This window comes from Archocentrus centrarchus, chromosome 9, assembly GCF_007364275.1.
Source record: "Archocentrus centrarchus isolate MPI-CPG fArcCen1 chromosome 9, fArcCen1, whole genome shotgun sequence".
In the NCBI taxonomy this organism is placed as follows: domain Eukaryota; kingdom Metazoa; phylum Chordata; class Actinopteri; order Cichliformes; family Cichlidae; genus Archocentrus; species Archocentrus centrarchus.
The window spans coordinates 19,454,958-19,467,856 of record NC_044354.1 but is presented as its reverse complement, the minus strand read 5'-3'; the positions used below and the strand labels follow the sequence as shown (position 1 = coordinate 19,467,856).

General features: G+C 40.1%; 2 protein-coding genes across 2 annotated transcripts; one reads left to right on the top strand and one right to left on the bottom strand.

Moving 5' to 3' along the window:
- Positions 1–233: 233 nt before the first annotated feature.
- On the bottom strand, positions 234–8,042 carry prkg1l (protein kinase cGMP-dependent 1, like). Its single transcript, XM_030738329.1, has 22 exons — positions 7,879–8,042; positions 7,055–7,307; positions 6,786–6,832; positions 6,181–6,373; positions 5,961–6,075; positions 5,584–5,750; positions 5,051–5,164; positions 3,634–3,739; positions 3,430–3,493; positions 3,144–3,221; positions 2,873–2,967; positions 2,552–2,617; positions 2,354–2,431; positions 2,175–2,271; positions 1,937–2,076; positions 1,761–1,850; positions 1,487–1,628; positions 1,241–1,404; positions 1,022–1,144; positions 766–828; positions 608–674; positions 234–494 (listed from the first exon to the last, which is right to left on the bottom strand). The coding sequence occupies exons 4-22, from the start codon at positions 6,368–6,370 to the stop codon at positions 411–413; spliced, it is 2,043 nt and encodes a 680-aa protein (XP_030594189.1). The 5' UTR covers positions 6,371–6,373; positions 6,786–6,832; positions 7,055–7,307; positions 7,879–8,042; the 3' UTR covers positions 234–410.
- On the top strand, positions 8,027–12,720 carry ubl4a (ubiquitin like 4A). The gene is made up of 4 exons (XM_030738330.1): positions 8,027–8,282; positions 10,328–10,433; positions 10,538–10,770; positions 12,152–12,720. The coding sequence occupies exons 1-4, from the start codon at positions 8,235–8,237 to the stop codon at positions 12,257–12,259; spliced, it is 495 nt and encodes a 164-aa protein (XP_030594190.1). The 5' UTR covers positions 8,027–8,234; the 3' UTR covers positions 12,260–12,720.
- The last annotated feature ends 179 nt before the right edge of the window (positions 12,721–12,899 follow it).

Sequence of the window (12,899 nt, the reverse complement as noted above, 5' to 3'; positions counted from 1 at the left end):
CACTGACGTAACTTCTTAATTAATTACATTCATGCATTTGAGGGAGGGATCAAAAGTGATTGTGCAGTCCACCCCCCAAAACACAGTAAATCTCATGGTGGGAATCTAAGTTTAAAAGGAAAGAAAAGACGGAGAGATGCAGCTCATTTTTTTATTGGATTTAAATCTGACTCCAGTTATAGGCTATGTTGCAAATCTATAAAGATTTTACACAAACAGGAAAACAGTCTTGAATTAATTCAGCAGGCAGCATGGTTCGTTTATCAAACAAAACCTACATTAAATGTTTGTTTTTTTTTTAAATATGATGAATTCTTAATGGCAGTAAGTCTGTGGGAAGTCAATTATTCATGGAAACTAAACCTGAAGTAGTGTCTGACAGGATTTTGTTTCCGGGTCACAGAAATCCATTAGAAATCATCCCAGTCTGTGCACAGCTCCACCGAATCCTCAGTATAACAACCATATGAACTGCTTTCCAAAGGGTGCTTGAGCTGAAAATGAGAGAAATAAAAAAATTTGACTCTTAACATGATGAGGAGTAAAGGAAATTGACCCGTTCTATCACCAATCATCACACAACAGCCAGCATTGTATTTTGCCTTACTTTGGGAATAACCGGGGCTGTTAATGTTCTTTCACAGAGTCCGTCCCAGTTGAATCCTTCAAACCATCTGAATAAAAACAGAACATCATAACATGTTTCTAAGCAGTGCCTGAATGTTTCTCTCCAGTGGGGGAAAAAAAAGAAATCCGTCATCTTACTTGTGTTTCTGAATGTCCCTGGCCCCATTTCTCTGACTGCCCAGTCTCTCTGAGGGATTGCTCCTTGAACAGACCAGCAAATAACCTGAATTAATAATCAATTTCTCATCTTTAAGAGATGGCATTACAGCACACTTGTACTGTTTCTGTCTGGATTTGTGTGTTGAGGGTGAAAAAAGTGAAAAAGCACTAAATGACAATAATAAAAAAAATCTGTCAAAGCTTTCACATTTTGTTTATTGGGTCATATTTAAACCTGCACAGTTTCTTTATGAGACTGGAGGCACTTTTGCTGATGGTTTTTGTGAAGTCGACCTGATCGATGCCACGAATTGTTGCAGTGAGAATTTTCAACGGGTCAGAGCCACCGAATGGGAGCCTGGAGAGGAGAACATGAGGCTGTCAAGATAACTCCAATCTGCAGCCGGAGAAATATGCTGAAAACAGGAGGGTTGTCCAAAATTTGAAAGCTTACCTACCACTTAGAAGTTCAAAAACAAAAACACCCAGTGACCACAAGTCTGCAGCTATGTTGTGGCCTTTGTTAGAGATGATTTCAGGTGCCATGTAGCCCAGCGTGCCACAGAATGTCCAGGTTTTCTTACCCACTTCAACCCTCTTTAGACATCTGGAGCCAAGCTACAAGAGGCAGATACCAGCAGATTCATCATTACCACTTGTAAAATTTAATTAACAAGATGTGAAGTTAAGCTTGTAGTACCAGCTTGGCATAACCATGCTGATCCAGGACAACATGTTCAGGCTTGACGTCCCTGTAGATGACACCTCGACAGTGTAGAAAGGACAAGGCCTTAACAACACAAGCTGTGTAGAACCTGGTGCTGCATTCGTCCAAATATCCCCTGAAACAGTTTGGAGAAGTGGCTGACATCAGATGCAGATCATAAAATATTTTACTGAGGAATGCTCAGCTAAAAACACAGTGGGACTACAAATAAATGCCTTAAATGTTAAATTTATTTTCAAGTACTTACTTGTCTTTGAGTAGATTGGATAAGTCCCCACCAAGACAAGCTTCTGTCAAAATGTATAGATGCTCTGCGTCCTTAAAGGTTTTATACAGCCTGTGATCAATGAAAATAAAATAATTTTAGATCTTTCATATTTATTAACAATATTTTACCCTGACAGTCCTACATAAGGGACACACCTGACTATAAATGAACAGTGGGTCTCCATTAGGATGCAGCCTTCCCTTTGGATGTGCTCTTGCTGACCACTGCTAACAATCAGCTTCTTCTTGAGGACCCTCATGGCAAAAGGACACTTGTTCTTGCTCTTCAGTTGCACCTTACAGACATCAGAAGTAAATACACTGCATTATAGAAACATGGAATATCAATGAAGCAGTGTCACTGAAGGTGAGCTGCTTTACAATCAACCCTCACCAGGTCTATGTGACCAAATTCCCCGACTCCCAAAGCACAGATAATCTGGAAATCACTTAAGGCGGAAGTAGACAGGAGGGTAGGATCCACACCTGAGCTGCTCACAAGGAAAAAAGGGGTGAGCTGGTATTCTGTGTCTTCTGTATGTGAGAATAAAACTGCATTGTGATGCTTCTCACTCGACTTCTGGTTCACTGCCTGGTTGTGCCTCTTGATCGCAATCAGGTGCCAACCCATCGACAATGCCCTTAAAGGTCCTGTGGTACGGAAGAACGTGAACGTTCACGTGAGATTAAGCATATTAAGGGATTTCCAAATCAGAGTGCAGGGTGACAGCCAAATCGGTTACAACTGATGAACACAAAATACCAACTTACTCTCTGTCTATTACCAAGCATGTAACTTCTCCAGCAGCTATCACACTCACAGCCCGAATGTCCTCTCTGAAGACAGAGACAAGAAAGTACCAATGAAAATCACAGAATCTTGATTTATATATATATATATATATATATATATATATATATATATATATATATATATATATATATATATATATATATATATATATATACATACACACACACATATATATATATATATACACATATATATAGATATATATAATGTGCTGTTTTGACATACAGTATGTGCATAATTTCCTTTATGGCATCAGGTGAAAGAGCATTCCTTCTTACCCCCACAGGGCTTTTTCTCCAAACCACTGTCTCTCAGAGAGCTTAGAAAGAACTACCTGTTCTTCCTGCCCTGGCCTCTTTTCTGTCACTTTCACCTGCCAAATCCAAAAGCCAGAGGTAATGGTTACAAGCGCAATGCACCAAAGTGAATTATCACCATCATAAAGTCATTTCCATCGCTGCTTTGACATTTCTGTCATCCAGACTGTAAATCTTTTCCTCGGAAAGCCTCGCTTGATCTATGTAGGGAGCACAGAGCAGAAAACTTTACCTGGCCATTGCTAATGATATAAAAAGTGTCTCCTGTGGCCCCTTGTCGAATGATATAGTCACCGTCAGAGTAATGCATCTGTGGAAGACAAATGATGGCTGACAGTGGAGCAAAACATCAGAAAACATCAATAAAACTACGAAAGCTCCAGCTTTCTTTGCCACCTGTAGAGGCACTTTATGTAAATATTCGTGTTAACATGAGTCTAGAGGTTTTGCTGTCTGCACACCTTATCTATTGGCTGGATACACTATCGTGCTTTACATTTAAAGAGTTCAGTGTGTACCTCTTCCATGAGATCCGAAATTTTCATGAGGACATCTGCTGGCAGCGACTCCAGGAAGGGAAGGCTGCACAGAGATGCAAACAAGGCGCACTGGATATCACTCACAAATAGCAGATTTGCAATTAATTAGATTACTAAATGGTCCATCAAAGTAGCTTTTTGGAAATGCTCCATGTGCGTCATATGCATCAGTCTGATGTTCACCTGCTAAGGAGCTCCACTGAATGAGAAAGGTGCTTGAGACCACTCTGCATGAGTACGGTCTGGTAGCTCTTGCGGTCCACAACCCACAGCTTGCTGTTTGTTCGTGCTGCAGATCCAAAGATGGAGGCAGTGTCAGTGGCAGATCAGTTAAAGGACTATTGAGACTCTCAGAGACACAAGCTGCCTGTGATAGATGTGGATGTACAGGCAGTAAGAAGGCCGGGATTTCATTAGAAATGCTCACCATGTAGAATAAAAACTAAAAATACTTGTTTTCCTCCCAGAGGTCAGTTGATATAAATCAAATCTAATTTCCTTAGCTATGATCACCATCTTTCTTTGTAATGGAGCCTGAAAGAGGGTGTTGTTAATTAAAAATGACCAATATTGATTGGTTCACTGAAGCTTCCTGCAAACGGAAGAAGACGTCCCCTCCAGACAGTCTAATAAGATCCAACATCTGATTATGTGGTGCAGTTCTTATCTCAATTCCCCTTTTTGGATATGAACCAAACTTTTCTAGTTTACCATCATGAGGCACACAGTTTACAGCCAGTGGTTTTTATTTCAATCTCCTGTGCCAGGTATGATGAAAAAAAAAGAAAAAGAAAGTAATTTCAGGTCAGGAAGGAGATAAATGCAATAGGCCTCGAACGGATTGAAAAAGGAACAAAGACATGAAATAAGGGAGAGCAGAGTGCCAACATCAGATGAGTATTGTTACTAGAGAGCAGACAAATGTAGAACAGTGAAATGGAAAGACCAGTTTGTTGAAGGATAAAGAAAGCAGTATTAAAAAGGGAATGGGATGCTTTGGGGACCAAACAAGGCAAACAGACAGATTTTTCAATTTAAAGTGTTCCGGCCATTTTCACAACCTATTTATTTGTGAAACCAGGTCAGACACACGTGGCCGCGACTGAGAAGGTTTTCCCACAGGACCCTGAAATCGGATTCTCGCAGGAAATGATAGCACAGTTTCTGCTTTTATAAGGAGAATTGCAAGTTTCTACACCAGAAAAAGTGTAGATGGCAGATTGCGATGCTGCAGTCATTGAATAGTTTCAGAAAATACTATTTGTAAATGCTAGCAAAAATTCAATAAATGCATACTGGATTGCGGAGAGGAGATGCGGCACATCAGGAAGCCAGGTTAAGCAGTGAAGCTGAGAACACTTTAAATTCCTCACATCTGTTAGAAACCTGTGCGCTGTAAGATCACAGAGGGTCTTTGATTTTAAATTCAACAGGCGTCCTTTGTCCAAGGCCACAGCCAGAAACCCTCCTGCTTGTGAAATTCTCTTAAACAAGAATTATTTATATCCTCGCCAAATCAAAATTAACCACAGAGAAACTCCACAGGTGTTTCAGGTTGACAGTGATATCTGCATTCAATTATAAAATAAAGCTTTGATACCTGACACAGAGTAGGTGTGGGTGCAGTTGTAAAGGAGGGATAGCTCTCCAAACAAGTCCTCTGGTTCAATGGTGAGCAGCTTCAGTCCATCTTTCATCATTTCCAGCGTGCCTTCTGCAAGTAAACAAACACCCAGTGAAGGACAATGCGTATGACACAAAGAAGTGTTGCATGTCTGCGTTTCATGTCAGATGATGTACAGAATGAGAGAGATATACAGTACAAACAGCAGAAAGGCAAGACAACCAGAGATAAACAGGGAGCTCTCATTGGCTGTCACAATACAAACTCCTTCTCCTCAGGCTCAAGTTGACATTTCAGCCAAGAATTATCAGTGTTGCTCCACACGCTGTCACTTCACTGCGCTCATAAGAACTGTTTCAGGTTATTTAATCATCAGTACAAAAATTTAAATATGAAGATATGATCGGGCTAATCATTTCATCGGTCTGTCCTCAAGCACCTGACTTCCCAAGGAAACCTTAATAAATAGCCTTGTGTATGATTAATGTTGTGAGAGGGAAGTGATTTACCTTCTAAAACATAAGCCTGAGCCCCAGTGGTCCCCTCCTGAATAACAAAACAGCCTTGATTGATGGTGGTGGAATACATGCAGGCGATGATGGCTCTGATTTCTCCTTCATCAAGGTTCTTCAACAAGTCATTTTTCAGAAATGCTGCCCGGATCAGCCTCTGGGACCTGAGGACATGAAAAAATGATATGAAATTTATACATAACGATGGGTTATTAAATACAGTGAATGCAGTGTCAAACGCTTGAGTGTCTGACAATGAATAAAAGCATTCGTTTATTATGAGTCACGCAGTCAGCAGTCAGTGAGCCTTGAACATGAGTCTGATTTTTCAATTTGAGCAGGTGTAGCTCTGAGGGAACACTGTGTCCTCTTACTCGTGGCTTTTGTCACAGCTTCTCTGCGAAACCAAGGCGAGAGTCGCTGGGTCCAGAGTGAGAGGCTCACAAATCACTGTCTTCCTTTTAGGTCTCCTGCTGTCCTCAGTTTGAGCTGAGGTAGAAAGAAAAGGGGAGGGGGGGGGGGGGGGGGGGGGGGGCAACAGTGTTGACTATTCATGGTCAAAAATGTGACTTATTAAAACAACACACTGTCTACCTGCACTGACTGCAGAGGCTCCTGGGAGGGAGACAGTGGTTCTGTAGCGGTCTAGTTCTTCCTGCAGTCTCCGGATGAGTTCATCCTTTGTATCCAGCTCAAGCTCTAGCTCATCTATTAGCGTGTCCCTCTGGCGAAGCTCCTCAATCTTTAGTTGCAGGGCAAACTGGAGGTCCCGAAGTGTACCCATCACCTGCAAACACCAGCAAACTGCATCTGATTTTTACAAAGAAGCATCCATAGAGTATATACACCCTAACAGCCACTATATAGTGTGGATCCATTTATAATAAACATGACTTCTGTCTGATTTTTGATCTACACTCCTCTTTATTGTTTACATCATCTTCATGTCTCCATGTGAGTACTTATTTTGATTTTGTTAATAAACAAGGACTGGTGGACCTGTTTCTTGCTTATGCATTTCCACACATGTATATATGTTCATATGTTATATATAGAGCTGTTCATATGTTTATGTGCACATTAATCACAGGTAAGGTATAGCCCACATTGCAAGTATTAGTTATTCCTCATCTCAACACATAATTCAAGACACGTTATGAGAAAATAAAGGACAAGAAAAATTGAAGTGCAATACTTACAGAATAAATGCTGGCACAAACTTCCTACTGAGTCCTGAACAAAAGTCCTAACAGGAATAAAAATGAAAATAAAAAAATATTTTCCATGTGACTCTTAGGCGTGCCTGATGCTTTTACGATGATTTTATTTATTTTTTTTTAAACCCTTTACTGCTGATAGACTGTCATGTTTTTAATTGACTCTAAGCACAGATGAGGCTGTGTCCTGTAAAGTGTAATAATGTTGTGCGGTATTTGACGCCACGAAAGAAAAAAAAAAAATCACTTACCAAACGCAGCCTGTATGGCGTTATGGGGCTCTTCTTCACCAGCAGGTTTGGCCTGGTTTGGCAGCAGACAGTTATCTCGACAGGTACACATCCCGTCTGTAACAGCCCAGCTGAAGGATGCTCTCCTCTCTCGCTCGCGGCTGGCCAGGGTTGGGCACAGACAGCAGGCAATCACATGACCGACAGGGTGCAATGAGAAACGCGTGGACCGGATCCCATCTGGGTCACAGGGTTCCTCAGGGTGTTCCTGAGCCTTGGGAATAGGTGGGGATCCGGCAAACTGAGCTTATGAACATTAATTATTTTATTCCAAACCGAACATGAAACAGGTTAAAGGCTGGCTGTGTGCACCTATCAACGATGAGTTCATTTGCTCTCCATAGCAGGTATGCACCCATCCTCATGTAGTTGTACACTGTAGTGTGAAAGTGCTATTTTTCAGTGAAAGCTTAATATGTATTTGACGTGCGTGAGTAAAGCAACAAAATAAATCTTAAATTGTAATTGGGCAAGTGGTTTTCATATAACGTTTTCAAACAAGATGTGGTGACAAGTTATAGTAACATCGCGATACTATTAGATGTACGTTATTAGCAGGGAAATCAGCCACAAATTAATATGCTCATCATGACACCAGAAAAGAAAAAAAAAAAAAACAGAGCCATACGACCTTAGTTCACTTTATTTAACGCTTTACACACAAACCCACACACTAATAATAGTAATAATAAAAATAATAATAATAAATGGATCAATAAATAAAATTGAAAAAGGGAAAATTCAAAATTAGTCCAAGTGTAGGACTTAAAAAAAAATACTAATACCTGAATTATCGCCTCTTATCCCTTTTGAGTTTTTCCATCCTCCTTTTTTTTCTGTCAATATTCAGCTGCGGTTTAATTAGAAGGGACAAAATAACCGCTTCTTTGTTTTGTGGTTATGAAATTACTCCACTGAGGGCTGGCGTAGCTGCCACACCGCACCCCGGCCAGCGAGCGGCGGTAGTGTGTACCGCCTGAGCGCCGGTGCGGGAGAAGAAGATGGGCCGTTGACAAGCGAAGAATCGCGAGTTGATAAAGTAGCAGTGCTCCGGGCGGTTTTGTTACTTCATTTTTGTTGATGTGTGATTGTTTTCTTTGCCTTTAAAAAAAAAAGAAAAAAAAAAGAGGTGTATTCGAAAATGATCCTCACGGTGAAACCGCTTCAAGGCAAAGAGTGCAGTGTACAGGTGAGTGAAGTCCCGCTGAGCTAGCTCACCGCTTCATGCTAACGCGGGTCGCAGCTAGCGGTTTTGTCGGGCCAGCGGTGGTCATGTCACATGCCGAGCTACCCTGATGAAAACGGTCATACATATGATTCTTAAGTCTAAAACTAGGCTGTCAAATATATTGTGGTTCAGTTACACAATACAGCCTAAACGGGCCGGTTATATGGACATATCTCCTCCTAGTTATTGCTGTTATAGTGGCTAGCCTGTTAGCCAGATCCTTGAGATGCTTCATACCGTCTCTCTCCTGACAACAGCTGTCTTTGTGTTTTTTGGAGGGGTGGGAAAAGGGAAGTATTGGAAACAGTTCTTTGTAGAGTAAGATCAGCCTAACTGCTGATAAAGATCATTATAAAAAAAAAAAAAAAAAAAAAAAACATTAAAAGGCACAAGCTGGAGGCTTACTGGAGACATGCAGGAAGCGCAGGGTCCTGAATTAAAGAGAGCAAGGATTTCAGGCAGCCGCTGCTTTAACAAGACCAGCTTTTGAGGAATTATACAGGCAACCTGAAGCGTTTGATTACGTGTGTTTTAGATGGGGAAGTATTTCTCAAACTGCAACAGAGAAGTTACTCCAAGCGCAGCATCTGTGCTGTAACAGTGCTTGCAGTCCTTTTGGTTATTTACAGTACAGTTTATTTTTTAGAGAAGCAGAACAGTAACAAGGACAGTACAAAGCAGGGATGTCACTTGTATATAAACTGGTAATTAATATCTGGATAATATAAAGTTAGGAGTTGCAGCTACAGTGCTGTGAAAGTATTTGCCCTCTTTCTAATACCTTTTTTGTTGTTGTTGTTGTTGTTAAATCATGAATTAACTGATTAACCACAGTTTTTGGAAAACTGAGTTGAATTTCACTACCTGCACCTAGGCCTGATTACTGCCAGACCTGTTGAATCAAGAAATCACTTAAATAGGACCTGTCTGACAAAGTGAAGTAGGCTAAAAGATATAAAAAAGCCAAACATAATGCCACAATCTAAGGAAACACCTGAGAAACAAAGTCACTGACATCAATCAGTCTGGAAAGAGTTACAAAGCCATTTCTAAGGCTTTCGGACTCCAGCAAACCATGGTAAGAGGCATTATCCACAAAACTTGGAACAGTGGTGAACCTTCCTACCAAAATTACTCCAAGAGCACAATGACAACTCATCCAGGAGGTCACAAAACAACCCAGAACAGCATCTAAAGAACTGCAGGTCTCGCTTGCCAGTTAAGGTCAGAGTTCATAATTCAACAATAAGAAAGAGACTGGACAAAAATGGCGTCCATGGGAGAGTTCCAAAGAGAAAACCACTGCTGACCGAGAAGAACGCAAAGGCTCGTCTCACATTTGCAAAAATACATCTTGATGATCCCCAAGACTTTTGGGAGTGTTAAGTAGTGTTAAGGTCTGGGGCAGCTTTGCTGCTTCAGGACTTAGAAGACTTCCTGTAACTGATGAAACCATGAATTCTGCTCTCTACCAGAAAATCCTGAAGGAAAATGTTTTGGAGTGTCCGAGTCAAAGTCCAGACTCAAATCCAATTGAGGTGCATGACCTTAAACAGACTGTTCATGCTCAAAAATCGTCCAGTGTGCCTGAATTAAAATAATTCTGCAAAGAAGAGTGGGCCAAAATTCATCCACAGCGATGTGAAAGACTCATTGCCAGTTATCGCAAATGCTTGATTGCAGTTCTTGCTGCCAAGGGTGGCACAACCATTATTATTAACCATTTCCCACTATAACCATTATTAGGTTTAGGGGGAAATTACTTTTTCACACATGGCCAGGTAGGTTTGGATAACCTTTTCCCCTTAATAAATGAAACCCTCATTGAAAAACTGCATTTTGTATTTAATATTAAACTTTTATCATCTGCAACATGTCAGTGTGACAAATATGCAAACAAGAAATCAACAAGGGTGCAAATACTTTTTCACAGCACCGTAAGAAAGAGAGCAGCTTGCATCATGTGTTTGAATCACGAGTACATGATAATATTGTTGATCTTCCAGGTGACTGAAGACGAAAAGGTCTCCACGGTGAAGGAGCTTGTATCTGAACGTCTCAACATACCAGCAAACCAGCAGCGGTTACTCTACAAAGGGAAAGCTCTAGCAGGTAGATTTGACAACAGTCAAGTGTTTGATAGCAGCATTTAGCACTTTCCTGCATGCATCAAATGTCAATTTTTAATGGAAGCACATTATATCGCTCTCCCTCAGATGAACACAGACTGAGTGATTACTCTATTGGGCCGGAGGCTAAATTGAATCTCGTGATCCGTCCTGTGGGGGAGAGGACTGGAGCTTCAGGGACAGCAGCGTGTGGCAGCAGTGGTAGTAGCAGCAGCGGCATCAGCAGCACACAGGGAGGAGTGTGGCAGACTGTGTCTACTATACTTGCTAGACACTTTAGTCCGGCAGATGCGGCAAAGGTTCATGAACAGCTTATTAAGGTATTTAAATACAGCATCTTTCTTCTTTCGACAAGTGGACAGGTGTGGATATTTACTAAATGTAAAAGGTTAAAGTTGAAAGAGTTTCAAGCCAGTTATGGATGGTTTATGGACATGAGGATGGCCAACACGATGATTTAATTTCTGGAAATGTACTATTAATAATTGCTACAGCATTTATACAGTGCTCTTATTTATTTTTTAATGAGAACTGTGCGACTGTTTACTGCAGAAAGTGGGTGTTGTGAAAACTCTTGAGTTTTAGTTGTTCAGCTGATCTCATCCCACTGTGTTCACTAATTAGAAGCTACTCTTAGCTGCTCCCTTGTTCACAAGGCGTTGCCACAGTGGGTAACTCGGCATGTTTGATTTGGCTGAGTTTTTACATGGGATGCCCTTCCTTACGCAACCCCAAAGGGATTTGTGTCTCCTCCTCTCGCTTTTTAGGCAAATATGTAAATCACTAAGCTATGGAGTCACTAATTATGGTCAGCTAAATACTTAATTCAACAACCCAGACCAGTAGCCAAACTGAATAATTAATAAAGGAGCAAAATCTGGTTTGTTATTGTCTTGCTTAAATTAGAAAGACAATGAAAAGAGACTGCTTTCTAAATTCTATTGATAATCTGATGATGCTGAACTATTTGTCCACACAGTCATTCGGAGTTGTAAAACTCCCAATTTTCAATTCTGTCTGTGCTATTTTCAGCTAATTATAGGCTTGAAATGAATTCTTTTTATAATGTACATTTGAAATTTTATTTGGCTTGTACCATTAATTTATGAAGTCTTTTTGTGACATTTGAAACTGCAAAGGGGAAAGTACCTGATTTAGTTTGAAATCTAAAAATCTGCTGTACCACCTAAACCCTTCATCACAGTGTGATGTGATCATTAAACACACGAGGCTATTTCGTTCTTTTTGTTTTTTCTCATTATTGTTGACCTTTTGATAAGTTGCTTCTCGAAGTCGAAAGTTCCCTTTTCCCATCTGATAATCACATCTTCATTTGACCTCTTTCCTCGCCAGTGACGAACATCTGTTCCAGATCATAAATTGTTCAGATAAATGAAAGATAAGATAAGATAAGATAAAACTTTAATGATCCCACGACGGGGAAATTTGCGCATTACAGCAGCTCAGTACAGAGAAAAATACTGGGTCTAGCCTTAACAAACTACTTTTAAAAACAAACAAAAAAACCTTCCTGAAGGTCATACCTCCAATGTTTTGTAAATAAATTTACTGAAATGTTTTTAACCTGCTGTTTCACAATATATATATATATATATATATATATATATATATATATATATATATATATATATATATATAATTTTTTTTTCTTTTCTTTTCTTTTCTTTTCTTTTCTTCAAGGACTATGAACGTTCACTTCGACAGCTTAGCCTCGATGACATTGAGCGATTGGCGGGAAGACTGCTTCACCCAGAGGGCGAGGGCGTGGACGCCTCATACATGGACTAAGAATGCATAGCTTGAAGCTGTTGTTTTTTCTGATTGTTGTTTGAGAGACGCTCAGTGCTTTGCATACAGTGTTTAGAATGTAAGACTGTGGAAAACACAATAGATTTTTTTTTTTTTTTTTGTACAGAGAGCCCCTGGGTGGACATGGATAACACAGACTGTTTATCTCAGCAACAGGGCTTTATCTTGGATAAGAAAACATTGCTTCTTGGAATTGGCGGTGCAGTAACTTCATCCCGATCACATAATATCTGAACACAAAAGAAGCCATTTATGAAGCTCTGTTCACATGATCTCTGGCTGCTACAAATCCCAGGGGACACTAACCTCTACTGGAGGGTATTTATTAGTAATGTTTAGGTTGAGTGACAACTGGGTGTTTCCTGTTAACCATCTGTGCAAAACTCATACATGTTTTATTCTGTAACTTACTGATGGCAACTGTATGATTTGTAAATATGTTTATATATACAGATTAAAATACAGAAAAAAAAGCTTATCTTTACTCTTTTGTTGTGTGCTTACTTTTTTTTAAGTGTTCGAATATAGGGTTACATTGGGAATATACAGATAAATAAACTGTATGAAATATATTGTGATTTGGGGTTTCACAAGGCGGGACTTCACATATCAACCAATC